Source organism: Neodiprion virginianus, chromosome 3 (genome assembly GCF_021901495.1).
Source record: "Neodiprion virginianus isolate iyNeoVirg1 chromosome 3, iyNeoVirg1.1, whole genome shotgun sequence".
Taxonomy (NCBI): Eukaryota; Metazoa; Arthropoda; class Insecta; order Hymenoptera; family Diprionidae; genus Neodiprion; species Neodiprion virginianus.
The window spans coordinates 3,772,687-3,798,830 of NC_060879.1; the positions used below are offsets into that span (position 1 = coordinate 3,772,687).

The following is a 26,144-nucleotide window of genomic DNA, read 5'->3' on the forward strand; positions in this document are numbered from 1 at the left end:
AAAATTGTGTTTTTTGTTATTTTTTTTCTGAATCTCTGAATCTGAAACTCAGTGAAAGATTATTTTACCTTTTTTCTTTTTTTTTTTTGTACACTTTACGCCGTACTTGATAAATAAAATCACCATCAGACGTAGGTAACGGTTTGGGGTGAACTGTCCCGTATATATTTGATAATGATCTACTTGATTCTCATATACTTGGACAAAATTACTGTGCTGCTGACGGGAAACACAATATCTCTCTCTACGGAGTGTGAGATTGCCCGGATTCTTGGATCCGGTTGGTAGCTTTGCGTACATTTGTATTTGTGTAGCCTGAGCTTTTCATTGTGTGTTGTTGGGGAAAAAGCTCCATGTGATACGTTGGCTTGTAGCTTCACCAGCCAAGTTATCGTGAATTATTCAGAAGCAATCGCATGCTCTACACACGTGTACGTACACAGAGAATACAGAAGAAACTTTTCAAACAAACAAAGTTTGTTCGCGGTGTGTTGAGAAATGAGGAAAACGTTACTTGCTGTTATGTAATACATGGGTATATGTTATCCGCAAAGTACAAGAAAAGTGGCGTGAATTTGTCAGGGATGTAACATTTTCACATTTCCGGCACATTTCAAAGTTTTTCGTTATTCGTGTAACGTATAATTTTGCGAACGGGAATTGGATAAGGGGATTGGAATTTTTAAAACACCTAAGCCACGAAAATGTCAGAGCTGCGAAACGGACACAGGTGAGTTTTAGAAATTAATTTTTTGCCACGCGTCAGATAACGAGGATGTCAACGAACAGGAAGTCAGGTGATGCTATATCATATTCGTTTCTTGAAAATGCTCAAAGTTGATCAAACATTTTCAAATCACTGGAAATCACGTGTCGAGTTACTTGAGTGAAATCTTGAATTACTCAAACCAATGTTCAATCATATTATATCACTAGAAAAAGTCATTTAATATCAGTCAAAGTCACGTGGATCAGGTTATAAAACTCTGAAATTACTCGATGTTATTCAAATTCATATGAAGTCATTTTGAAGTCAGTTGAGATCGGTTGAAGTTTTTAAAATTCATTCCAAGTCACTCGAAACTTTGCAAAGTCAACCAAGCCAACTAATTTCGGTTGAACTTAAAAGTAATATGAATTAATGTCAATTCCTTCGAATTCGTACGAATATGTAAGCCAAAAAAAAAATTATCATCCTCTCATTAAAAGGCTGAGACAAATCGATGTGGAACATCGTCTGACTTCCAAAAAAATAGTTAACGAGCGAATAAATCGTGAACGTGCAGGAGATCAAGAATGCCAAAATATCAGTAACATGCGCTAAATAAATTCGTATCTTTATACATAAATATTACTACAAAGAAAAATCACATTTAACGATAAGTAACGTATAGAAAAGATACTTGCAAGCAGATAATACGTACATTTGGTAGATTGCTGGGTTAATTTCCATGTTAGAAGCTGAATAAAGTATAAATGAAAAAGAATATCATTCATTTTTTTGTAAAACGTTGTTTCACGGTAAAAGTATATACGTATAGCTTATAAATGAGATCAGTGCTTGAATTGGTTCGGATCGTTGTGTTATTTACAGTGAAACGGATAATTGTAGATTCGAAGTAAAGCAAAGTATAAAAGCTATGAAAAATTGTAACAATATATTTTGCATACGTAATTCTCTGCGAGACGAAAAAATCTCCTATGAAACTATAGATGCATGTTTGAACATAGTCTATATGAGCACACTGCGGGAGCCAATGCTAGTATCAGCTGTTTTATTCACCACCTTCCACTACTACTCGTCAATCAACAAAGAGAGTGTGTAAAGTGCATGCAAAATCTGCAAAGCTGCTCGTAATACGTTAAGGAAGACTCGAAACCCAATCCATGAAGTTGTTGCGAAGTAGCGTCCCGTTTGTCGAGGTCAGTGATCACGAAGCGAATCCTTCGAGGAACTGCCTAGTGGTACAAAAAGTTTATCCAGTCCTGCAAACAAGCAGCGAAGCAAATGAACGTGATTTTGTCGAAGTACCGAAAGGTTTGATCAAAATGAGCCTGAGAGATGTTACGCCGATGGAAAGCATGTCCTTGATTTGGGTCTGGAGTCGTTCTATCCAACGGTGCAAAAAGTCGCGAGATAAGCACTGAGATGTAAGTGTAAGAAAGAAGCATAATGCGGCACTGTATACAATAGACGACAATAGTTGAAGCGAATTGAAGTTAAGTGAAGTGTGAGACTTTCGTACCTCTTTCGATCAGACCATATCGTACCTGAGGGAAGGCCGCCGAACGTCGAGCGCATCAAGATCGGACGGTTCCCGCCTGCACAGAGAGCAGAATGCGCACTGAAGTGTGTTTCTGAAAGCCTCCCGAAAATCGCGGTTGAAGTACGCGTAAATCAGAGGATTCAGGGCCGAGTTGGTGTAACCGATCCAGAATAGGATGGCGATCACGATGTCCGGACAGTAGCAGGTCGGCCCGCAGAGACTCATCGTGACGTACCACAGGAAGAACGGCAACCAGCAGAGTATAAAGGTCCCCATTATTATGCCCAGCGTCCTGGCAGCCTTGTGCTCTCGTTTCATTTTTATCATGTTCTTGTCCTTCGTCGGCGTGTGAAGGTGGTCCGTGTTTATCTCGTTCAGAGTCAGGGTCTTGGACGAACCGGCTCTGTTCAGTTCCCCGTTCAAGTTGTTCAGGGTGTTCATGTTGTTCAAGTCCTTGCTCGGTCTGTGACTGAGGAGCATGGCGTTACCCATTCGGTTGTGCATCTGCTTCTCCTGCCTGTTGGCCTCCTTGAATATCGCGTAGTACGTCAGGGTCATTATGGTGCAGGGTATCCAGAACGATATACTCGACGACAGGATGGCGTATACCTTGTTAACCTTGAACTCGCATAGCTCAGGAAACTCCCGTCTGTACTTGCTGTTCTCCTCGGTAGTGTACCACTCGTTGAGTATGGGTAGGAACGATATTATCGCCGGAGAGAGCCAGCAGGCTAGCAGCATGTAGGCCACCACCCTCTTCGTCATGTTTATCGGGTACTTTAGCGGCCTCACTATCGCGTAGTAGCGATCCACCGATATACACATTAAATGCAGTATCGAACTCGTGCTGAAGTAAACGTCCAGCGAGTTCCAAACGTCGCACATGAAGTAGCCGAACACCCAACGCCCCGTGACCTGGACACTGGCATTGAACGTCATTGCGAACATGGCCACCAGCATGTCGGCCAAGGCCAGAGAGACGACGAAGTAGTTCGTTATTATCCTCAGCTTCCGGTGCCGCATTACCGACACCATTACCAGGAGGTTCCCGAACACCGCCGTTATGATTATCGACCCGAGGACGCAGCCTATCAGGATTGATTTTGACATCTTGGACCATTCCTCGTCCTCGACGTGTGTTATGTTCCCGGATGGATCCTCCGTCGAAAGTCCGCTTATCGATGTTATGTCCGATGTTGAAACTACCTCCATTGGCTCCACCGTCGAAGCCATCTTCGGACGTTTTCAGCGACTCTTTTCCGGTTCCAACAGTTTCTAAGTCACCGAGGATCCAACGATACGCAATGCGATTTCCTTCATGTTTCATAAACGAGCGATAATCTCCGTTCTTATCGAAGGTACTCGGGAAACGAATCGACCGGCTTGCGAATCGTTTTAATTTTGGAAAAAAAAAAACTGCTTCTAAAGTATTCTGTTTTTATATTTTCACCTGCTCATTAATATACTGAGAGAAAACCAGCTTCGGCCCACTCTTCAGAGATCCCTCTGACGTCCTTCAACTTTTCACTTCACTCTTCTGGCAAAAATCTTTATAACCCCTCCGCCCGCTTTTTTCCAACGTTTGTTAACTTTGCCTTCTCTGTGTTGTCCCTGATGCGACTCTGGAAAAAGAAAACAAACACAGACTTCAGTATAGAATCAACCATCACCTTTACCTTTCAAATACGCTTACTTTCAGTGATGGGAACGTAACGTGTATTTACTCATCGTTTACAGGGCTTCGCAATTCCCTCAACTTACTCTTCTCAGATCAACTTAAGATCAAGGTTTCAATCACTCTTTACGTTCTTATGGTTTATGAGCAGAGGAAACAAAATTTCTTCTATTTATTCATGTATACCTCCACGTTTCAACCAACGCCGTACTAATGATTAGAATCTGGATCGGGAAAAAATTTACTCTCACTGGCAAAAACGCGACCAAAGGATTGACAAGTCAGTTTCACAGTACGCAGAAATCAATTTAGGACTTGGCATCTGATATTTAAAAAGTAGCCGGTATCATATCCCAGCACCGAATCTATATTCGCGATTACGTTCGAGAGTAAAAAGAACCAAGAGTAACCCTTCATCCATCATCTCATGATCATTTCCCAATACTGGATCCAGATCGACGATTACCTTTGAGAATAAAAAGAACCAAACGTCACCTTTCGATAATGAACTCCTCAGTGAAAATGAGATCAATTCGCTGATTGAAACTCCAGTGAACTAAGAGAGTGAAAAGTTATCTACCATCAGTTGCTTTCAAGAAATTGACGCAGGCAGCTGAACTATATTCGTTTGAAAAACTTCAACTATTCATTGTTACTGCAGGAAGACAACACATAATTGAAACAGACTCGTTGATGAGATTCTCAGTCTCCATTCTCCCGAAAGAAAACCTAATTCACAATGGCCAACTAGAATTAGAGTTTAAGTGACAAAAAGAAGCGCATCGGAGTTGAAACGATCGAGTCTGAAGAACGTAAAATTGTTTTTTGAGGATTTGATGTTTTCTCATTTCATTCCGAGACTTCTTACGTAAAAGATCTCATCGCGATGTCGTGATTGAAGTGGTTCAACTTGGCGACGCCTTTATTGGTTCATTTCCATGGTTACCGCAAGAGGATCAAAGACTTATTTAGGTTGTGTCTTGGGTAGAACGTGGCCGAGAGGAGATAAGAGGGCTTCACTGTGTAATTGAGGATCTTTGAAATGATCCTGACTAAACCTAATCGCGTCAGGAATGTCGGAGATTCCACTCAAGGTGCACAAACTGCAATAATGAAGAGTGGAATTCAGGTGGATGTCGACGATCATATTCTGGGACGTCCGGCGTCTCGACGAGCTTGCTTAAACGAAGGACCAGACAATAACTTCGTCTTCGAAGTATATTCAGGGCCGAGAAATTTCACCAACCATATATATACGTATACGTATTACAGACCTTCGATCCTCCTCTTCCTCCTCCTCCTTCTCCACGGGCAGCTGGGAGTAATAAACGATGAAAATTGAGAGCGCATGTCTAGAATTTCTCTCATAATTTATACGCCCCCAAGCTTGGATCCGACCTTTTCTTACAGCAAATTTCAAATGTCTTCACCTGCCGTGTCAGCCGGTCACCCCATCAAAAATCCATTTCTTTCATCCCAAACTACACGGACGGTGACTCGACGTAAATCACATTATATTCCTAATCCAATCATCCTCTTGACATTCTGGTTTCCGGTATAATTTTGCAAAGAAATGACGGTCACGAATGAGGTTGTAAAAAATTTCGCAAGTTCTGAATTAGTATGAGACGTTGTCTGATACAATGATTAGTATTGTTTTTCACCACGACGGAAAAGTCTTGAAGCAACTGTCAGTCGAATTGAGTTCGATCAATTTACGAACAAGGAGGCTTCTTGGGCGGATTGATCCAATGAAATTTAGACTCGTTCGGAATTCTTGCCCTTCGATATGCCGAATTTGAGCATAAGAAATGTCGGCTTTCACGTTTGTGTTACAGGTTAACTAAAAATTTTCAAAAAGGCACCGCCATAATTATCGGGAATATTTCCTAACAGGTGGAGGACGATGCGATGCCTGGCCTTTTTATTCAGCGGTAGATAAAATTGCGGCGAAGGTCTTTAGCGGTTCTAACAAAGAAACTCGGTGTCGATGAAGCGCATTAATTTCCACGGCTCCCGAGCCAACTTTCATGAAATTGAATCACGTCGGGAATAATAAATCACAGGGTTTTAATTAAGTCATTATTCAGGAGGGGCGGGATGGGGGAAAAGGGATGGAAGTTCTCGCTGCTGCAGCCCGTTGCTGATGCTGGTATTTACTTAACTCATCGAGGTTAAGAGGCTCCATTTGTTCAGTTCGGATCAGATCGAATTCATAAATTACTTATGAAGCATTCGGGCCCCGGATTCGACCCTCATCCGTTTCTGTTTATTTCGAATTCTTCTTTATTTATTTTACTTCTTTTAATCTATTTTTAAGGTACAGGGAAAGTCTGTTAAAACTGAAATTATTGTTTGCAGATCTTTTTTGTCCGCTCTTGTCGGATGAACGAAATTGCGATTCGAAATGGACTGAGGAGTGAGCATTCTTCTGCGAGGATGATGAATTATTTATCTCTCATATAAAAACAGACAAAACAATTTATCTGCGTTTCTAGCGAACGGTGCAAAAAATCGTATGACGTACATGATGTGTGAATTTTATCACGAATTCATAAATAGGTGAAAAATTTCATTCGCACTGCGATGCACCGACGTTGAGTGAGCGAAACTTTGATGATAATTTCAGACCGAACACTCCGCGAAGCGTGTGCGTAGTAAAATTTCTATCGTCTGAAATACGGCAAAATTTTCCCATACTGGAAATTCTGCATGAGGCGATGAGAAGAAGAATAAAAAAAAAAACACATGAGTGCGTGCTTTGGGTTGAAGCTGAATTCAATATTTCTCTGTGCACACCGACATACGAGAGTGTGAGAAACGATGTATTAAAAATATGCTGCACTTTGCGGACTGATTAGAAAAAAAAAAAAAAGAAATAAAAACCTTTGATAATAATTCATCTCACGGTGAATTCGCGTTTAGAAAATTTGCGAAAGAAAGTAATCAGTCATCAAAAAATTTAACAAATTTTGTCAGTACAATTATACATTCAACTATACACATAATTACGTCTCTTCTCATTTGCAGTAAATTTGGAGAGAAAACGAGCGAGCCATGATGAGAACGAAACGGAGACGACGAAGGTGCAGAGCTGGGATCGATAAGACTTGTCTTCTGGAAGTGGAGGGTGAGAGAAAGAAAGAGAGAGAAAGAGAAAGAGAGAGAGAGAGAGAGAGAGAGAGTGAGAGGTGCAGATGAGGAAAAAGCGAAAAAGGGAGCAGAAAAAAAATTGTCCTTATAAAAGGTGCGGCCTTCGTTTGTCTCGCGTTGGGACGAGTGGAGGCGTCGGGACGCGTCACGTCGTTCAGACGGTGAGATGAAAGTAAAGGAGAGGAGGAGAGAAGAGGATAGGATAGGAGAGGAGAGGAGAGGAGAAGAAGAGAGGAGAGGAGAGGCAGGCGCCTCTCTCAAATGAACCTCTCAACCCTCAGCAACGCCTTCGGGCATCCCGTGCTAACATTCCTCTCCGCAAAACCTTATATCTCTCCTACCTCCCTCCCCCCCCCTCCCCCTAATTTTCCCCCCCTTTACCCAAATTCTATTTCACCAAGCGCCGCGTCTACGAATGCAGGTTTGACGAATTTGTTAATTGAACGGTGAATCTTTCATCCATTTCATCCCCCCCCCTTTCTCTAATAGTCTCCCTAAACGATGTCTCGCGACACGATCACTTTGTTTTGTCAGATATTCAGAGGAATCGAAAAAAAAAAAATAAAAAATAAAAATTTTTTTACAAGAAGAAGAATATTATAATTAATTTATGACCTAGAATTGCAAGCTCAATATTCTCGTCTTATGCTCGTGATAGAATGAGGTATATTTCAATAGTTTTCGGTACTATTTTGCAAAATTTTATTAAAACGGATATCTTGACAAGAAACGATTTTGATATCGTTGGAATTTGAGGGAAAATATTGTGCTAGCGACCGTTTTGTGTGATAATGATTATAGTTGTCAATACGTAATAAATTTTCTGGTCATCGAAGCGTTCCTCAAACCCATTGATTGGATTTTTATATTTTTTAGTCAAGTGAAGTCTTGACATCAATTTATTTTTCTACCAATACATCAAATTATTGAAATAGTTGCAAGAAACTATGGTAAGGTTGGTCGTAGTCATAAAGAATAGTAACGTTATCTAGATTTTTGGGTTATCTGCTGCATAAATAAATTCCATTTTGGAAAAAAATTGAAATTATTCTTGGCATGTATACTATCATCGGAACATTGTAAACAAATTGACGAAATTCGTATTTTTCCACGAAAAAAGGACTTTCTCCTAATCTAGGACGAAGATCCGAATGCCAATTTTTAAACAAACTTAATAGGAACCAAACAATCTTACAGTATTATCCAAAATTTGTCGTCTTGTTGTTTTTGTTTGTTCATCATATTGAATCCACAACTTTGAATTTTGAGCTCATATTCCCGATCAACGATTCCAAAAGCTCGCGAAAAAAAAAAATTCCAAGTGAATCGCATGGAAGGGGAAAAACGTATCCACGAAAGGGTTAAAGCTCAGAATCCATCTTCCGAAAGCGCTTCTGCATTTTCAATAAGTAGAATAATCACGATGATAAGAAAAAAGGCGAACTATATTCCAAAGCATGCGCTAAACGAAGCCGGCTCACATTTCGCGGGGTGTTCAAGTTCCAGGCAAAATTTTCCCTCCCTAGTTTCATGAAAATTCAAACGCGTACAACCATTGACCAAGACAAGTCAAGGATACTGATATAAACGTCGCAAGCTCAGACATTCGATGAGAATTATTACTCGAATTTCAGACGCCCCGCGCGACTATGCCAAGGAATACAGATGAGCCGACGGCCATGTCGCTGGAATACATTTGTTATATTTTTTTACAATTTTAGTTGTCGCCATTTCGGCAGGCGTTGAATGTATTTTTTTTTTTTTTTTCAACTTTTCGATTATGAATCGATATTGAAATGTTTCGCTTTTACGTCGAGACTGTGAGAAGATATGACTGCCAATTATTTGAAACGTTTTCGATTACGGTACGACACCTCATCCTGGATGTAATAAATAAATATACGGAGCATTCCACGCCAAATCGACCAGAATGTGACCCAAAATCATTTAAATTCGTTAGGCGATTTTCGTATTGATAATTAATTGTGTAGATCACTTAAATTCTTTCACTGATGTTTCTTAGCGAATTTTGTTTCGGTTATGATTTTCTAAAACCAACGTGTTTTTGGACGTAATGTAACAATTTGAAAATATTACGTGACAATTTTCAAACCTAGACCCAGAATGCATTCGCATTCGTTTCTGGTTTTTTCTCTCTTTTTTTTTTCTTGTTGAGCTTCGGAAAGCAAAGAGTATTGCACAAAAATAAGAAACCAAATGTCGTGAGTAAAACAAATCACCTCAAAAAAAAAAAGACAAAAAATAAAACTGAAACAAATATTCCAGTGTTTTTTATAATCGGAACAGCAATATGAAAAATCTAGCACCAAATCCAAGAGGTCGAGGCTCAGACTCTGGTTGACTTGGCGTGGAATGGTCGATGCATAAACAATAAATAAACAAAAACAAAAAAAGTAAATTCCTCAAGAAAATACGTTTATTGGTAAGCCGTCCGAATTACGGAGTCAGGAATTCCCCGCAAACTGATACCTCTCATACATTAAATGTAAAAAATCGCCGAATTTTCAAATTATTTAACAAAAATATAACGTCCGTATCTGATGCGCGTAAAAAGAAGATTTTAAGAACCGAGTTAAGGCTCTCTACGTCACATGTATCCGTATACAAGTTGGACAGTTATTCGCGTAAAAGTTTTCCCTTAGTTGGATTAGCGGAAATTTCACGCTGTCGCCTCGGCAACTTGAAGAAATCAAACTTTTCTCGCTCATTCTTTTCGCCTCCCTCAAAATTTCTTTCTCCCTGAAAGTAATTGTTGCGATTCGCGGTGGATGAGAATTAATTCCACATAAGTAGGAAATTGAATTGTTAGCGATACGCGATCGTGAGAGAAATTTCCTTTTATTTTTTTTTCCTATTTTATTCCAAAACCTCATCTGGTCTTTTTATTAGATACAGAAAATTCGGTCAACGAAAAGGAAAAAGAAATAAAACAAATAAACAAGTAAGAGAGTTACTGTTACGTTGACAAATTCATTGTTTTATAACGTCGAACAGAAATTCAGTCATTCCAGGAAAATTATTCGATTAAACACGAATGTTCTCATCGAAACTTTTCCCTTACGTGTGAAAAAATTACTTTTATCCCGGAAAATTATGTAAACAGTGGATAAGAATCGTAACTGAAGGTTGAGAAAAAAAATGATAACCTTGGAATCTGACGAAAATCGAGTAGCTTTGTCGGGTAATTAAAATTTCCAAATTTATAATGCATAAATATGTGGTATAATTCGAGAATGAATCAATTTCTTGGAAAAACTGTTCGAAATTGAAAAAGTAAATAAAAAAAAGATACTCGGGATTGTGAAAAATTACAATTTCTCAATTTTGTGCACTGAACTATTGCATAATTGGAGAATAAATTAATTTATTGAAATACTATTTGTAAAAAAAAAAAAAAACTGAGACTTACTTTGTCGAAGAATGACAACGAAACGTTTATTGGAGAATGAAAATTTCTCAACGTTTGAACTTTATTGTTGTATACCCGATTGGAGAAAAAAAAATGAATTTCTTGAAAAACGAAAAAACAACAATTACACCGACACGATAGAATTTGTTTATCTCGAAAAATCACGCGTAAAATATCTATACGTAAAAATAAAAATAATATCCCAATGAATTTTGTCCCGCAAGCGTTTCCGGTCGTTTCGTACACGAGTTTGGGAATAATATAAATCATTCCGAAAACCGATTGAAAGCCGTTTTTGTACGGGCGTGTTTGTGTGTTCGAAACGGGCATAAATTTCGTGTCGCGAGACGGCAAACAACCCTGGGAACGCACACAAATAATCAAATAGTACAGGTGGGTGGGTTTGGTATTTCACAAAGAGCTGCAAATTACTCTGAAATATGACGATAACCGAGCGGGAACTTCCGTAACCGCCGACTTCGTGCCCCTCTTGCGGAAGGCTGATTCTCTGGCTGAAATACACGCGATTCGAGAATGAACTGTCCTTCCGAAAATCCAAACGGAACAACATGCGATGTCGTATAAGCTGCTTCAAAAATAAACCCAACGACGCGCGTCCTGGAAAAGCGGGAAACTCGAGAATAAGAATAAACGATCTGTACGTTAGCCGGCTTCGGTAGCGAAACACGAATCTTTTCTTGGGTGCGGAAAGGAATCAGAAAAACCAAAAATCAGAATGGCCAGAATTCCGATTATAAATGTATCGAAAATTCACAATCACGAAAGCAGAAAGTGGCGAATCTTCGTTAAGCCAGAAATAATGGAAATAGAATATAAAAGTATCGAAATTTCAAGTTATACAATTTAGAATACACGACTGGTGAAAATTCCGAAAGGCCATTGGCAAAATCAGGCAAACACAAACAAATAACCTTCGGATGGATCGTAAAGTAGAATTTTCGTCTACTCGAATTCATAAATGCCAAGGATCAAGAATCAGAACGGTTAGAACTTCGAGTAGTAATCTCATAGAATGCTCGGAATATAGAATTGCAGCGTGTCGGAATCGTCGGAATGAAGAATCGCAATATATCGGAAGAGTCGATAACTCATATCGTATTGGAAGCCAAGAAATATAAGTTTACGATATCAAAAGTCGTATTCAATCTTTTAATGAGACAAAAATGTTGCAGATGAAAAGATACGCCCGATGCACCAAAGAATTTCTTTGATTCTGTATACAAAACATTTTGCAAGTCAAAATAGATTAGTCGGTTACTTTCGGAATACCGATCTTTCCGAATTTTACGATTCTGAATAATGACCCTTCTACGTTCCGGATATCTGTTTTCCGCCGTTTCTGGATGATCAAGTTCCAATTTTTATTTTTATAATATTTGGACATTTAAGAATACGAAACTTTCTACAAATTCTTTCTCTGGAACATTGACTCTGTACATTATTAAATTCTGCATCTCTGAATTCTCGGATTAACGTTTACCGAAATAAGTGGGTTCGGATAATAATAAAAACTCTACTAAATACATTTTAGGTAAACCGCAACCTTTTATTCGGCACCATTCGGGACTCAAAATTTCTGACAGTATCTGTTCTCTCATATGTGTTATTCGAGTTCATTAAATTCGGAATTCTGGCCAGTCTGATTTTCGGTTTTTTTTTTGATTTCTTACCCCCACCCGGTGAAACATTGAAAATCGATTTATTTCCAGTAGAACCTGAAGTTCAAATTGAACGGGACATGGCAATTTTTCATAGCCATCATTTCGTTTTGAGATCCTGTAAGTTTTAGATTCATTCATCGAGCCTTTTCCGAGATCATGACATTTTTCTAAAAACCTATTTTACAGATTCTAAAAATTCGAAAACGTAAAGATTCGTCAAAATTACAAAAGTGATTTTCGACCGAAACCAATACTTTTCTCATAACACCAACGGTGATGAAAAGTAAGAAGTCACTAAAGCTCAGGATAACTTCCATTAGAAATTGAAGCTTAAATTAGCAGTTCCGATGATCACAATACTAGGAAAAGAAGCAAGCTCAGTTTATCCGCGAGTTTTATATCGCCGGCGATATGAAAGCTCGTTTTGTCCTCCCCGTTTGAATATGCACGACGAAGCCATACGGATCTTTTCTTCTTCCTCTTCTCCCTCCTTTCTAAGCTTTAGAAATGTGGATAAAGAGGCGGCTCCGGGTTGAACTGCCTTTAGCTCGACGAAGCGAGAAGCGTCGCCTCGGTTGGAAACTGACGCTAAATTCGTCGGCCATGCACTGTTAAAAATGTTCGTAAATCCACCCCACATTTACTAAACAAAAGGAGGGTTGAATAAAAAAAAAACTTTGGTGTTTTAAAGTAAATCACCGAGCATTCTTATGAAATTTACAATCATATTTTTGAACTTTTCTTAACTTGGTTGAAAAATCCTATTCTAAATTTACTCAATTATGTAGTAAATTTATGATATTTTTAAATTCACTATACATTGTGTGTACGGTATTTATAATTACCTTATAAGTATATAAATAAATTCAAAATGAGTTATTTTACATGTGTATTAATTTCGCCCTGCGATTTCGAGTATCCCGTAACAAGATCCGGAAATCTCGCATGATGTGGACTTCAAATTCCGTGGTCAGATATCGCATTTCCGGAACCAGAATTCTAAAATTACCTCGAAGAATTTTCGTTTCACTCGATAGTGTGTTAATCTATATTTTTAAAAAAATTTCAACAATTTTCTAGAAACTCCGAAATTTTTTTATGAATCTACTCAAGTTGTGCAGGTATAACTTTTATACAAAATCTTTAACAGTGTTAAATTATTTGTCACGCCCGTCAGTAACAGTTATTATACTAATAAAATAGTAGCCCATTAAAGCAGTAATTTTACTAAATAGTGATAAATTTTACAATTCTGAAACCACTCACCCTATGTATAGTAAATTCGCAATACCGGATCCGAATAATGCTTCCTGTAATTTTGTTTTTTTTTGTAAATTTACAAGAGAAATTTTAACAGTGCAAACCATGTTGCAGATGAAAATAAACCAACCTCCGATTTTTGCTGCCTCAAGCTTGCTGTGCACCGAACGGTAAAAACAGATACGATGAAATATTTGGCAAAGTTTCACATTTCCTTCCATATTAGCCCGTTACATCATGGCTTCTGTCAGTTTTTACCGTTCTTCTTTTCTTTCCTCCCGGGTTAAAAGTAACGCCGATTTTCGCACGCCACCCAAACAGTTTTGTAACTTTCGTCTGCACGTGGCATCCGCTGACTTACGACCTGCTGTCATCCTTGTATCGTATTTTTAACAATTTCCATTTTATACGAACGATTCCTACAGGAAACGGTCCTGGTTTTATCGCTCAACTTTCCAGCTGTGCAACGATCAGAAACGTTTTTCCTTCCGTTCTTTTTCTGGATTCGGTAAAAGTTGCCCAACAATTTCTCCTACATTCGCGAACAGCCGTCGTTGTGTACGGGGCATTCCATGGCATCTCGATCAAGATTCTACGTCGATGTCTCAGATTGGATTTTTTTATTTTTCGTGTAAAAGTTCACGACGAAAAATGCAATGACAATTTTTGCAGAATTGTTTTACCCAGCGTATCTCAAGTGCTGTTCTGTTGCAAATATATCATCATATTTATAATTATAAATATCATGGTATCAATAATAATCATTTATTTTTCCATTTTTTTTATTTATCTTTTCAAGTTATGAAATCTCCATCTTCTAATAATACCCAAAAATTTTCTTGAATTTTACAATATTGTCTGAATTTTTGCAGATTTCAGAGCGTGGGATTTTTTTCCAAGTTCTCAGATACGCTGGGTCGAAAAATTCTAAAAACAATTGCTTTCACGTTTTTCGTCACGTACTTTCGTACAAAAAAGTATAAAGCCAATCTCATGCATTGTCGTTGAATCCTGATCGAGATGTCATGGAATGCCCCATACATATAACCGTGCAATAATACATTGTGTTTGTCTAACAAGAAGGTAAATACGCGAGGCAAAAAGACTGTTGCCTCTTTGTTGCACACGATTCATTATATAACAAGAGTATGTTACGCGTTTTTTCACGAAACACGAAATTGAGGTTAGGGTCGCGTAATGTCAGATTTATTCGCGACAGCGCATGCGCGGAGTAAAGAAAAGACAACTTTCAACACGCCTAGGATTAATCCTGTTTTACGGAATTTTTTTAATTATAACAAATGAAATTGTTCTCAGTGTATACAGTACAGAAATAGAGTTTCGCTAATTGGCGTCTATTTGTTCCACATAATCAAAAATTCCTCGCAACAAGACTCAGATTACGGTGGTATACGTCCGGAAAAAAAAAAAAAACTTTCAATCTTATTTTGCGATGAAAGTATACGCGCTAGGAAGTTTCAGCAAAAAATCCATACGAATACGGAGAATCCTATGCGAACTTCAGACCGTCGCCATTTTTGATTTGGTTAAAAAAAAAAAAAATTTCTGCAATTGTCCCACATCTGAAACAGTAGATTCAATATTTCGAATTTTTTAAACATGTTAAACGCGATTTGACAGATAATAATTTACGAAAACGAACTTTTTTCCACATTTCAACCCGTTGCTCCGTCAACGGCGATACTTTTATGGATTATACGTCGAATGCCTGTGGGAAAATCCGTTCTGTAACTCTGTCGCGGAATGACAGGTGAATTTGTCATTTTGCTGTCCGTTCGGTAAAAACGCGGTTTGTTTTATCCTATTGCATATCCCGTTTCAAGCGAAATCTAACGATCTCTCAATTGGATTTTTAACAAGTTTGAATCGACCCGAAACAAAGCGTATCCGACGTCTAAACGTCTGTGAATAATGTAACTATTCTCTACTTTGATAATTTCAACAACATATCTTCGCTGGCTAAGAATAAAATAGATTTCATAAATGCTCGCTTTGCGGGAAACCGCGAATAAACTTCCCGAATCGATGTATAATATTCGTATAATTCAAGAACTCGTGTAAAGGTGAGATAATTCAGAATATATACATATACGTGTGTTTTAATCTACCGTATTTACGCTGTTTCTTTGCATCAATTTTGCTTCCACTAATGTTCGTCTATCGTGCGAGTAAGTATCGCGTTACAAAATTATAAACCCAACCGAGGGTCATGCGCGCATATGACGCGTGTAATAACTGCGGTTTCTTTTTTTTTTTTTTTTTTTTAAACTTATTTGCTTTCATAATTTCGTAGGCTACGTCAAAGTTCGTTTTATGAAAGTACATTGTGCAGTCTAAAATTGAGGATTGTTAATTTACAACGTACCAACATTGTCGACTTTATTCCTCCTTGGTATAAGATTCACATGTTACTACAACATATTAATAGTCAAAAACTACTATCAAATTTAACATCGATCCGTGCATAATTTTGTACAGTTGATTCAAAGCTAATTATTTTCAACCTAACGTGTTTAGATTCAACACCGGCAAAATTTATAGCGGCAATTACCGTTTGTCGTTGAATTCAAGGTTATTCAGTTTTTATCGATAAAAAATGATAGCGCAAAGTAATTAAGTAACCTTGAATTTTATCGCGGGAATAAAAACCCGTTGCGAAGTTGAGGAATTCGCTTTGAGAGTGATAAAAATAAAACAAAAGTCAAGTATTCACAGTTCGATAATTAATAATTTAATTTTGCGGTGAAAGAAAAAAGAAATATGTTTTATTGACAGATTTTTCACCGTCTTGACTGCTTTGTGTATATCTTAGATTATAAATATGCAACGAATGTTATCAAAATCAAAAGTAAGAAGAGTTTTCACCGAGCTAAGTATCTGAAAATGAAAGAATGCGTTATTCAAGATTTTTCAATAACTTTCGCCAACGAAGAAGACCGATTTAATTTCCAGCTAAACCTGCTGCGCTGATACCAAAGTAATTGAATAATTTAAATTCCGTACGCAAATATATATTTCAACCTCCCAACTTGTCGCATAAATTGTCCCCCAAGATAATTCTTTCTCCGACTTGTACCACGTTTCTGCTGTATTTAAATGCAATTTCCAACTATTCTCGTACCTAGTTTTCGCACAGCTTATCTAAAACTTTTCAGCGGTTGAACAATTTCTACCACCCATATTATACCGGTGTAATAATCTCGTTTAATATATGCGTCGAATTACATTTTTACGTTGGATAAAAAATATCAGCTCCACCAAGACCGAATTGCGAAATAATTTCTCTTCGACCACCTTCTCTGTTGATGATGAGTTACAAAAAAAAAAAAAAAAGAAAATTCCAAATTTCATTTCGAACGAGAGAAAATCAGTGCAAGGGTTACTTTTTCTGTATCTTTTATTTGACACGTATCTTGTGTAAAAAATACGGTACTAAATATACATAAATGTGTACGCTCTAAATTTATGTACATAGAATTGTTCTGTTTGGTATAAAATGTAACGCTGTTTAGTGGAGTTTTTATTATCATCCGAACACAGTTGTCTGTTCGATTGGTTTTTTTTTTTTTTTTTGATAAATATTCTTTTTTTTTCGTCAGTGTTTGATACAACGAACTGTACAAAGTATCAATACCTATTATGGTTCATTTGTATATTGTAGGTATGGTGTTTCATAACGATTAGGGATCTTCACGATTCGAGTATGATGGATCCATTTGGAAAATTGCTGCTGGACATATATGCGTGTTGTAACGCGTATATCCATTACCTCGCATTATTACTCGTACACCAATTTCACTTTTTGGTATCGGTAAAATATTTATTCAAGTTATACATTGAATATGGATTTTTTTAAAGAGCATTATAAGCTCTTGCACATTGATAGTAACTATAACCCTATTAGACAAATCGGCCAAAAATAACTGTAAGCGAATTGAAGTAGTCGAGTAATTGGAATTGAATTGAATTGACTAGACATCTACTTGTACGGTGAATAAAAGGAAAGGTTACACGACGACCACGTGGAAAAAATTTATAAAAGAAGATTAAGAAGTGAGTAAGATTAAATAAAATTGTTTGTCAAAAGTTGTATCAAGGGAAGGACATCAAGGACAGAATTAAAACTTCAATGTTGTTTCTTTTTGTTACAGGTAGGAATAGGAAAAATAGTTCAAGTAGGACTCGGAAGATTTTTAATCAAGAAATAAATACTTTTTGTTACAGACGCTCAATATTGTTTGTATGGCCGTTTTAAATTTCCCTAAATTAAATCAAGGAACCTTGATGGAGAATTTTTTTTCTCAGTAAATAGTCCCTTTTAAGACCATAGATTCGATAGGTTAGTTTTTTTGGCTCACCCAAATATATATATCTATATATCTCCTTTTGGAAAAATTTTTAGCTCAATTTTAAAAGGTGTCGCTGGCCATTTGAAATTTTCCATTTATATTAACGCAAAAAAAAAAGTAATATATATATTTAAAGCCAAGTGCTTTACACGTGGAAAAGAAACGTCTTGTAACGATATTCTTCCCGAATAAAAGCTTTCAAGTGATAAAAGAAGCCAGTAAAAGACAAACAGCTTATGCATAAATCGTTCTTTTGCGGAGAATTTGAAATTTCCACCTCGAGTTTCGTGTCAATCGACAATTTTCAGGCACGAGAGAGAGTAAAAAAAAAAAAAAAAAAAAATACGAGTGTCGGAGGAAACAGAAGTGTCAGTAAATACAGAAAAAGGTGCTTTTCTATAGGAAATTAAGAAAGACGAAATTTTGTGCCAAAGCTTCGAAAGATTTTTCTCCATCCTGTAACTTCAGTGAATCAGGTTCGTTCAGCAGTTGATACACGAACTTAATGCGTATTGTTTATTTATTTACACAGGTACGATTCCGATTCGTTTCACTTTGTTCCGATATAACTTCCATCGTGACTACAAACGGAGCTTTTTCGACTTGCTACAATGGTAAAATAAATGTACCTTAGAGACGAATTTTTCGTCGATTTCCTTCGGCAAACTATTTCCTTCAATAATGGATTCTCGACTTGTCCTCGCCACAAATTACAGGCCATTGACCGATAAAGCTGCGGTATAAAAAGCAATATTGCCGGAAGTTTTCGTCCCTTTATTTTATTTTTTTTTGGTCAGGTTTGTCAATAATTGGATTTTAAGGATTCTACCGTTACTTTTTTCTACGTCAAACCTAGTATTGTTAAAATCACAAAGAAACGTTGTGACCAAACAACTGTTTGGTATTATTACGATTGTCGTTAACATATTTTATGATTATTGCAACGTTAAATCTGTTTCTTTAGCCTGATGGATTTCCCTATCAGCCGAATAAAGCCTCGAGATTAATTATATTCAATTATCAATGGTGTTATCATATTCAAAGTGAATGGTAACAAGCGTTACATTTTTCAATCGAGTCGTCAAAAATGGATATTATGAATTTCAGATCAAAGAATAATATACGATTCAAAAGTCTTTGATGAATCGTATCGTAACATTTTTCAATCTATACTTTTACCATCTACATTTATCACAAACGACTCATTTTCACCAGACTTTCATTAAAATTGCGGACTAAAGTAATAGAGGCAATATTTTCACCGCTCATTGTCAAATTCTGACCAATCGTACATGTTCAATTGGAATAAAATTCCATAATTTCTCCTCATCATTGTCAATGACTGTCAATTAGGATCTTAAATCTAATAAAGTTTCACCATTGTGTAAATCATTAAGCTGTGAATTTTTTCACTATATGTATATATATATATAAACATTCCACGTAACAACGAAGAATATATTTGTTCCTCCGTCTTGAATCCGCTTGTAAAAACAAGAAGAGAAACAAGACATTAACTTTTGGCAGAGTACGTAAATTCGCAATATCAAATCATCCTCTCGTCGTTTATAAATAACTTAGCGCAACAATCTTTTATAACGGATCAATGTATTATGCCTGTAAATTGTGTATTTTTTTTTCTCTTCGATTACTTTGCATATTGCATATATATATATATATATATATATATATTAGAGTGTCCCAAAAAAACCGACAATTTTTTTTTTTTCAAAGAACATTGAAAAATCGTCAGAGTATCTCTAGAAAATGACCCTGTGAAAATATAAGCTCTTAATATTAATATTTAGAGGTGGCGATTTGTAATTTTCTATTTCCCATTTAAATAACATGGGAACATTTTTTTTTGAACTTTGGAATTTTGTGATGGGATAACGAGCTACTTCATAAGTATGACAAAATCAGGTCTTATAGGAAATTTGATGCTCTACAAAAAAGGTCTGATTGACATTTTGCGTAAATCCAGCCGTTTCAAAAATATCGAGCCTCAAACTTCGGACTATTTAAAATTATGCTTTTTTTTCGTAAATACAACAAAAATTAATTTATACGTATTATAAACCCAGAATTATCAACTGAACAATAAATATATGCATATATTTGACGGAATGCAGATCCGAAATTATTAATTATTATAATTAATAATTAATAATTTCGGATTAATTAATTTATTAATTATTAATTATAATAATTAATAATTTCGGATCTGCATTCCGTCAAATATATGCATATATTTATTGTTCAGTTGATAATTCTGGGTTTATAATACGTATAAATTAATTTTTGTTGTATTTACGAAAAAAAAGCATAATTTTAAATAGTCCGAAGTTTGAGGCTCGATATTTTTGAAACGGCTGGATTTACGCAAAATGTCAATCAGACCTTTTTTGTAGAGCATCAAATTTCCTATAAGACCTGATTTTGTCATACTTATGAAGTAGCTCGTTATCCCATCACAAAATTCCAAAGTTCAAAAAAAAATTTTCCCATGTTATTTAAATGGGAAATAGAAAATTACAAATCGCCACCTCTAAATATTAATATTAAGAGCTTATATTTTCACAGGGTCATTTTCTAGAGATACTCTGACGATTTTTCAATGTTCTTTGAAAAAAAAAAAATAGTCGGTTTTTTTGGGACACTCTAATATATATATATATATATATATATGTGTGTGTGTGTGTGTATGTATATAAGATGCGTTCAACGCTCAAGTGTATGAAGTGGCGAAGTCTGGTCAAGTTTCAAATCAAATAAACCATCAATCTGGTAAGAAACGCGTTATTACCCAGCACGTGTTCGAATAACCGAGAAACCACAGAGACAGTAGTTTATTTATTCATCCAGAGTTTGATTGTTTTTATGAGCAGCTGGTGCTCCTGGTCTGCCAGATTTTCGTAATAGATTTGAAACATTTTTAATGCAAATTTGCAGCAGCGGTTGGATTTGGACGAGTGAAATTTTGGATTTAAATTCACAGAATATGATAAAACAATTATATCATAATTTTATTGCTGTTTCAACTTGAGGATTTATCTTTTTTTTTTTAATACACCGTATCAACATATTGAAACAATTCTGGCCAAACTGCGTTTCATTATTTCACATATTGCACACCATATAAATTATAAAATACATTTTCTCTACCTCCGTATTTTATCGTCAATATGAATCCTGTGGAGTTTCAGTGAATTAATGTCAGTCGCTATTTATTCCCGGGATATTTAATTACGAACTTTTAATTAAAACAGTGCAATGCCTACCTTCTCTTTTATTTTACATTTTCCAGCTTCATATTCCGTGCTCCGTTTGATGCGGAAATAGGACGAAAAATGAAAAGAAAAAGAGAAGAAAAAAAAAAAAAAAAAACAAAAAAAATGTAGTGAAAAAATCATTCGTCTTTGATAATTTTTGCCGATATTTCAAGAGGAGAAATAAAAAACGGGTCGTTACAACCTGAAACCACAAAGGTTTTTAAAATCGGACAAACGTCGATTTTTTTCCCCCTGTTTGAAGTGAAAAAATTAAAAAAATTGCACTCACAGACTTTTTTAATCCTTCTCTTCGTTTATCGGAGAGGAAGTATCGATCATTTTTCGATACCTCGAAGCTTCCAAAACTGAGTTTAACCGTTTCACCTGCGTAGCTGTTACAGGTAGAAATGATTCATACCCTCCGGGCTATTTCGGCTAATTACAACTCCTTACGCATTTAAGCCTCGAGCTTTTTAGAAGGCTGCAAGTACGAGCCGTGACGTGAATTAAGGTATTATTAAGCGAGTGGGCGTTGTTGATTTTCAGGCAGAAATAGTGGCAGAATTCATAGTTCACGTTGATATTTCACAGTATATTAATAAATAGACTGACTGTAGTATATTACAGATTCAAATTCATCAATTTTTTTTTTAACCGAACTGTACATTTTACACCATAAGAATATAAGTCACATTTATTTGTCGGTATAAAAATTCGTGAATCGTTCGATAATGTGGAAAAAAATCGTTAGAAAAAAACCAATATCAAGAGAAAAACTTGATTTGGAAAATTTATCTCAAAAACAGATTCACAAGTAATGTTATTAATGTCACAATACGAAATGTCGAAACAATATTTTCGGTATGGAAATTCTGATCCACAATAAATTTAAATACATAAAATTTTTGAAACTATTATTTCTATTGTTGTATTGTACGTAAAAGGGATATGAAATTTTAATCGAATAACCGGAGTAAAATTTCGTCGTAAGTTTCAACCAACGATTTTGTTGCTAATTAGAAATAACTTTCGAAAATTTACCAAAGGATTTTTGTGATGCATTTTAGGATTGGACGATTTATTCTATGGGATTCAAAAAGTAGATAAAAAAAAGTGATTAAAAAGTAAGTTCGTGTAACGTCAGTGTTATATTTTTATAGTCCAAGAGATTGGGTTTATGAAAATTAGAATAAGGGTCAATTGATCGGGTGATTTTTTGACGTATTTTCTATTTTTTGAAGCATTTTTTTCTAGTTTCTGTCATTTAAAAGTGGCTGGCGGCATTCGGCCTTCAAAAAAATACCTTTTTGTTTTTCAATCGTAGGTGTGTTTTAGGATCGAAGGAACAATTCAAGAAATCAATAATTAAATTGGCGATGCGATACACATCGTAATAGATTTTGAAAATATATGAAAATAGAAAAAAACGTTATCAAAAAAATGAAAACGTGATGCAAAAAAAAAAAAATTTAAACACACGTTCCTTCATTTTGACTCTTGCGTTAAAATGTTTCATTCCAAAAAATTTTTTTTGTTTCAGGAAAATCGATTTCGTTGTTTTTTGGATGCGTTTAAAAATTTACAGGGTAAAAATCAAGGATATAAAATATTTTGAATTGTTCTTGGAAGGTTTTTAGATATCGTCAAATCCTTCCTGTGATTAAAAAATGTCCCACGGTCAACCGTTTACAAAGTTGGCACGAAAAGCCCCGTAGAGATAATGCAAGTACCTAAGTATACTCTCACATCAATTTGAGCCAATTAGTCGCAGGGGTTCCATATAGTATAATGCTTGGGATAAACAGATTAATTGATGCGGAGTCCGTGTGCAGCTAATTCCAACAGACGCTGAGACGTGCGATACGCTTTCAACAATTAGCAGATGCGATATTGGCGGTGGCGAGTTGCTCGGCGACAAATTTCAGCTTCGTTTTCTCTTTTTTTCCTTGAAAATTTCTGCTCCGACCCGAAATTAAAGTGTCAATTCAATGACGTCCGATCAAACGTGTCACAATTGCCCGCAAGGATGTTTTCATTGGCTGGTTTTAATAATAATTGATCGTTCGTCTTACGTTCTTGTTTTTGCCTCAATTTTTTCACACCGAAGATGTTCAAGATTTCAGGATATCAGACGGAAGATGCATATGATTTATAAATATTCGACCAGATCAATAAGAAATCTGGAAAAATTCATGATACTGTTTTAAAGTTGAGACAATTGCAGACAAATTTTTTAACAATATTAAAAATCGCCAGAGTCGGACGTTGGTTGGATTCGCATGGAATTCCCTGTATATTCGTGAAGAAATTTACGAAATTTTCGAAACTGCGAATGCTTTCGTTTTTTTTCGGAAATATTATAATGGAATCATTATTAGTCAAAGCTATTTTCTTGTAGTGAAAAAATTCTTTATACTGACGAATTGTTAATCTTTATAATACATCTGATAATTAAAATTGTTGCAGGAAGAATCTTTATGCAATATTTCCACTTAATAGAAAGAGCCTATTTAATTTTTTCCCCTGGCTTTCAAAATTATTATTCATTCAGTCTCGTTTTCGTCATGAGCATTAATAAGAAATTGCGAATTATTACACACAAATTTTAATAATTGTACAGAAATTTGAGATTTCTATAAAATAATTGTTTTACATTTGCATTTTTCAACGGTCCATTTACAAGATTCTGCAATATTAAATATATCTGGTCTCGATCTTTAAGAAAAACAGCTTTTTTTTTTTTAACTAGAAGGAAGACGAGAAAAATAGCGTTGAAGTTTACAGCGTATTTTTCAATTTTTATTACAATCCAAATCTAAGCTCGTTTTCTCTCACTGTCTGACCTAAATCGCTGTGGAGGCTATTGCAATGATTTGGCAAAATTATCGGCCCATTTCGTGAGATAAATCCAACCCAGTTGTCCATAAATCTTATTGGCAAATTGTATAAATCAGTCGTTTTCTCGAGCCACGACTTTAAATTTCGATAAACGATCAGTTAGTAAGGATAAAATGATTATTTGATATTTTATTTTTGGTTCGTATAATCTCGAACAATATCCGCAGTGGACATTTTTCGTAACTAAAATTTCTTTCTATTCATTTTTCGCAAGTTTAAATATTCTGTAACCGTGAAGGATTTCGGCAATTGTCGACATAGTTCAAAACTTGAATAATAATCGATCTCGAAATATACGTTTTGGCAAACGAAATGAATCTTGCAAAGATTTCGACAATAAAAAAATTGATGCAAAACAAAAACTTGTGTATTTTTTCGGCGTACATTTTGAACGAATGAAAAAAAAAAAAAAACAAACAAACAAACATTTCACCGCAATTTCCGACACGTGCAAAAAAGTTCTGCTACGCGAAATCGTGCGATTCGTTAACTCGTTTGTCTAAATTTGTTATTAATAGCTAGTTAATTTATTTATTATTGTTATTATTGCTTCTTTCGTTCGACCGCAATTCTAAAAATACGAATTTTCTTTCTACGATGTGAAATCCCACCTAATGCGGGGTAAAAAAAAAAAAAAAAAAAAAAAAACGAAGGGTAGGTGAGCCCGAAACCCGAAACCACAACGCCCCTAAATTGAGGGAATTTGCGGTCGTTCCTGCAGGCGATACGGGAATGAATATTGTTGTCCTGATTACCCGGAAGCCACCATATATCCCACATAATACGGGGATATTTTGAAAAGTTATTTTGACTCGGAATACGGGCGGAATAAATCCAGAAGTAAACCAGCCCAAAGGCTAACCTTTTTTTCCTCGGTACGAAATCAACGATTTTTATGCCTCATTTTGGCTGCTTTCATTTCCCTTCAAGTGTCTACGTACGATAAATTTTTCCTTGTATTTCGTTACGATCCAATTCAGTTTTTCGATTGTACAACAAATATTTCGGAAACTTGTAAAATATGAAAATACGAACCTCTCGATTTCCAATATTTTCTTTGACAGGATTTTGAAAAAGTTCTGAGGAACACTTTGCCTGATAAATTTACGAAAAACATGAACGAACATAAAATTCCTGTTCAAAATTCTAGTCGATTTACATTCAGGCTCGATAAAATGAAATCGCGGTAAATACATTGAGAATCAAAAATTGTATGCACAAAGTATACAGCATTCAGGAACAATTATCACGATCAATAAATGGAGTTGTATAAGTAGTTGACTCAGATATTTGGGATTCAATTTTGAACAAAATTCATGCAAAAATCTTTGATTAGATGATTTTTGACGATGCATTTTTTATTTTTTTTTCTTCCGTCTTCTCAAATTATGCATTATAATTACTGCTATTTCGACAGATTGTTTAAAATTACAATACAAATTTATTCTCACAGTGTAAAAACAGGTGGGAGAAAATTTCTTTTCCTTTTTCGTATATTCTGATGGATGTATGGATAGATTCCTGTAGAAAGACACACTCGACAAAAAGAAATGGTTCTCTCGAGCAAAGGCACTTATCTTTTCTTCCTTTATTTTCCCCTACATATACGAATTACGATAATCTGATGATGTTTTCCGAGATCGTGAAGAATCGAATAATTACCATAACTTTTTCCGAGGAATTTGACTTCCGTCTAGGTTTTATTTTCTTATCAAGTTTCACGTATTCCTTCTTATTGCGATATCTTTGCATACGCGAGATTCTTTGCGATTAACATCGGTAAAATTCAATCCTTTTTCTTCTCTCTTACAACGTATTACTTTTGTACATTGCATTATTGAACATTGTTTTTGTTTGAATTTTTTTTTTTCACATCTTTCGCATTCGATAAGATTACGTAGGAAAAAGCGAATGAATGCATAATCTCAAGGTTTTCGTACCGCGTTATATTTTGACCCTGTCAAAAAACAGGATACAGTGTGAATTTAAATATTAAGACGGTATCTTGATCGTTTGGAATTCGCGAAGAATTGGAAGAGCAAAAATTCGAACGAGTTCGTAAAAAAACAGTCACAGAAATATTGACACCTTGCTTTCGAAATGTGAAAGCAATGTTGCGAAGAAAAAAATTCAGTCT

At 35.8% G+C, this 26,144-nt stretch overlaps 1 protein-coding gene across 7 annotated transcripts in view; it reads right to left on the reverse strand.

Annotated features, from left to right (window-relative positions):
• The window catches only part of LOC124299908 (octopamine receptor beta-2R), a 166,808-nt gene that overhangs the window by 8,092 nt on the left and 132,572 nt on the right, over positions 1–26,144 (reverse strand). For 4 of the 7 annotated variants that reach the window (XM_046753341.1, XM_046753340.1, XM_046753339.1 and 1 more), the window contains one exon: positions 2,272–3,889. In XM_046753341.1, coding sequence (XP_046609297.1) covers positions 2,272–3,500 — 1,229 coding nt within the window. In that variant the 5' untranslated portion in view covers positions 3,501–3,889. Of the gene's footprint in view, positions 1–1,424; positions 1,462–2,246; positions 3,890–26,144 lie in introns of all 7 variants that reach the window. The other 3 variants (XM_046753344.1, XM_046753343.1, XM_046753342.1) reach the window with 3 other exon arrangements.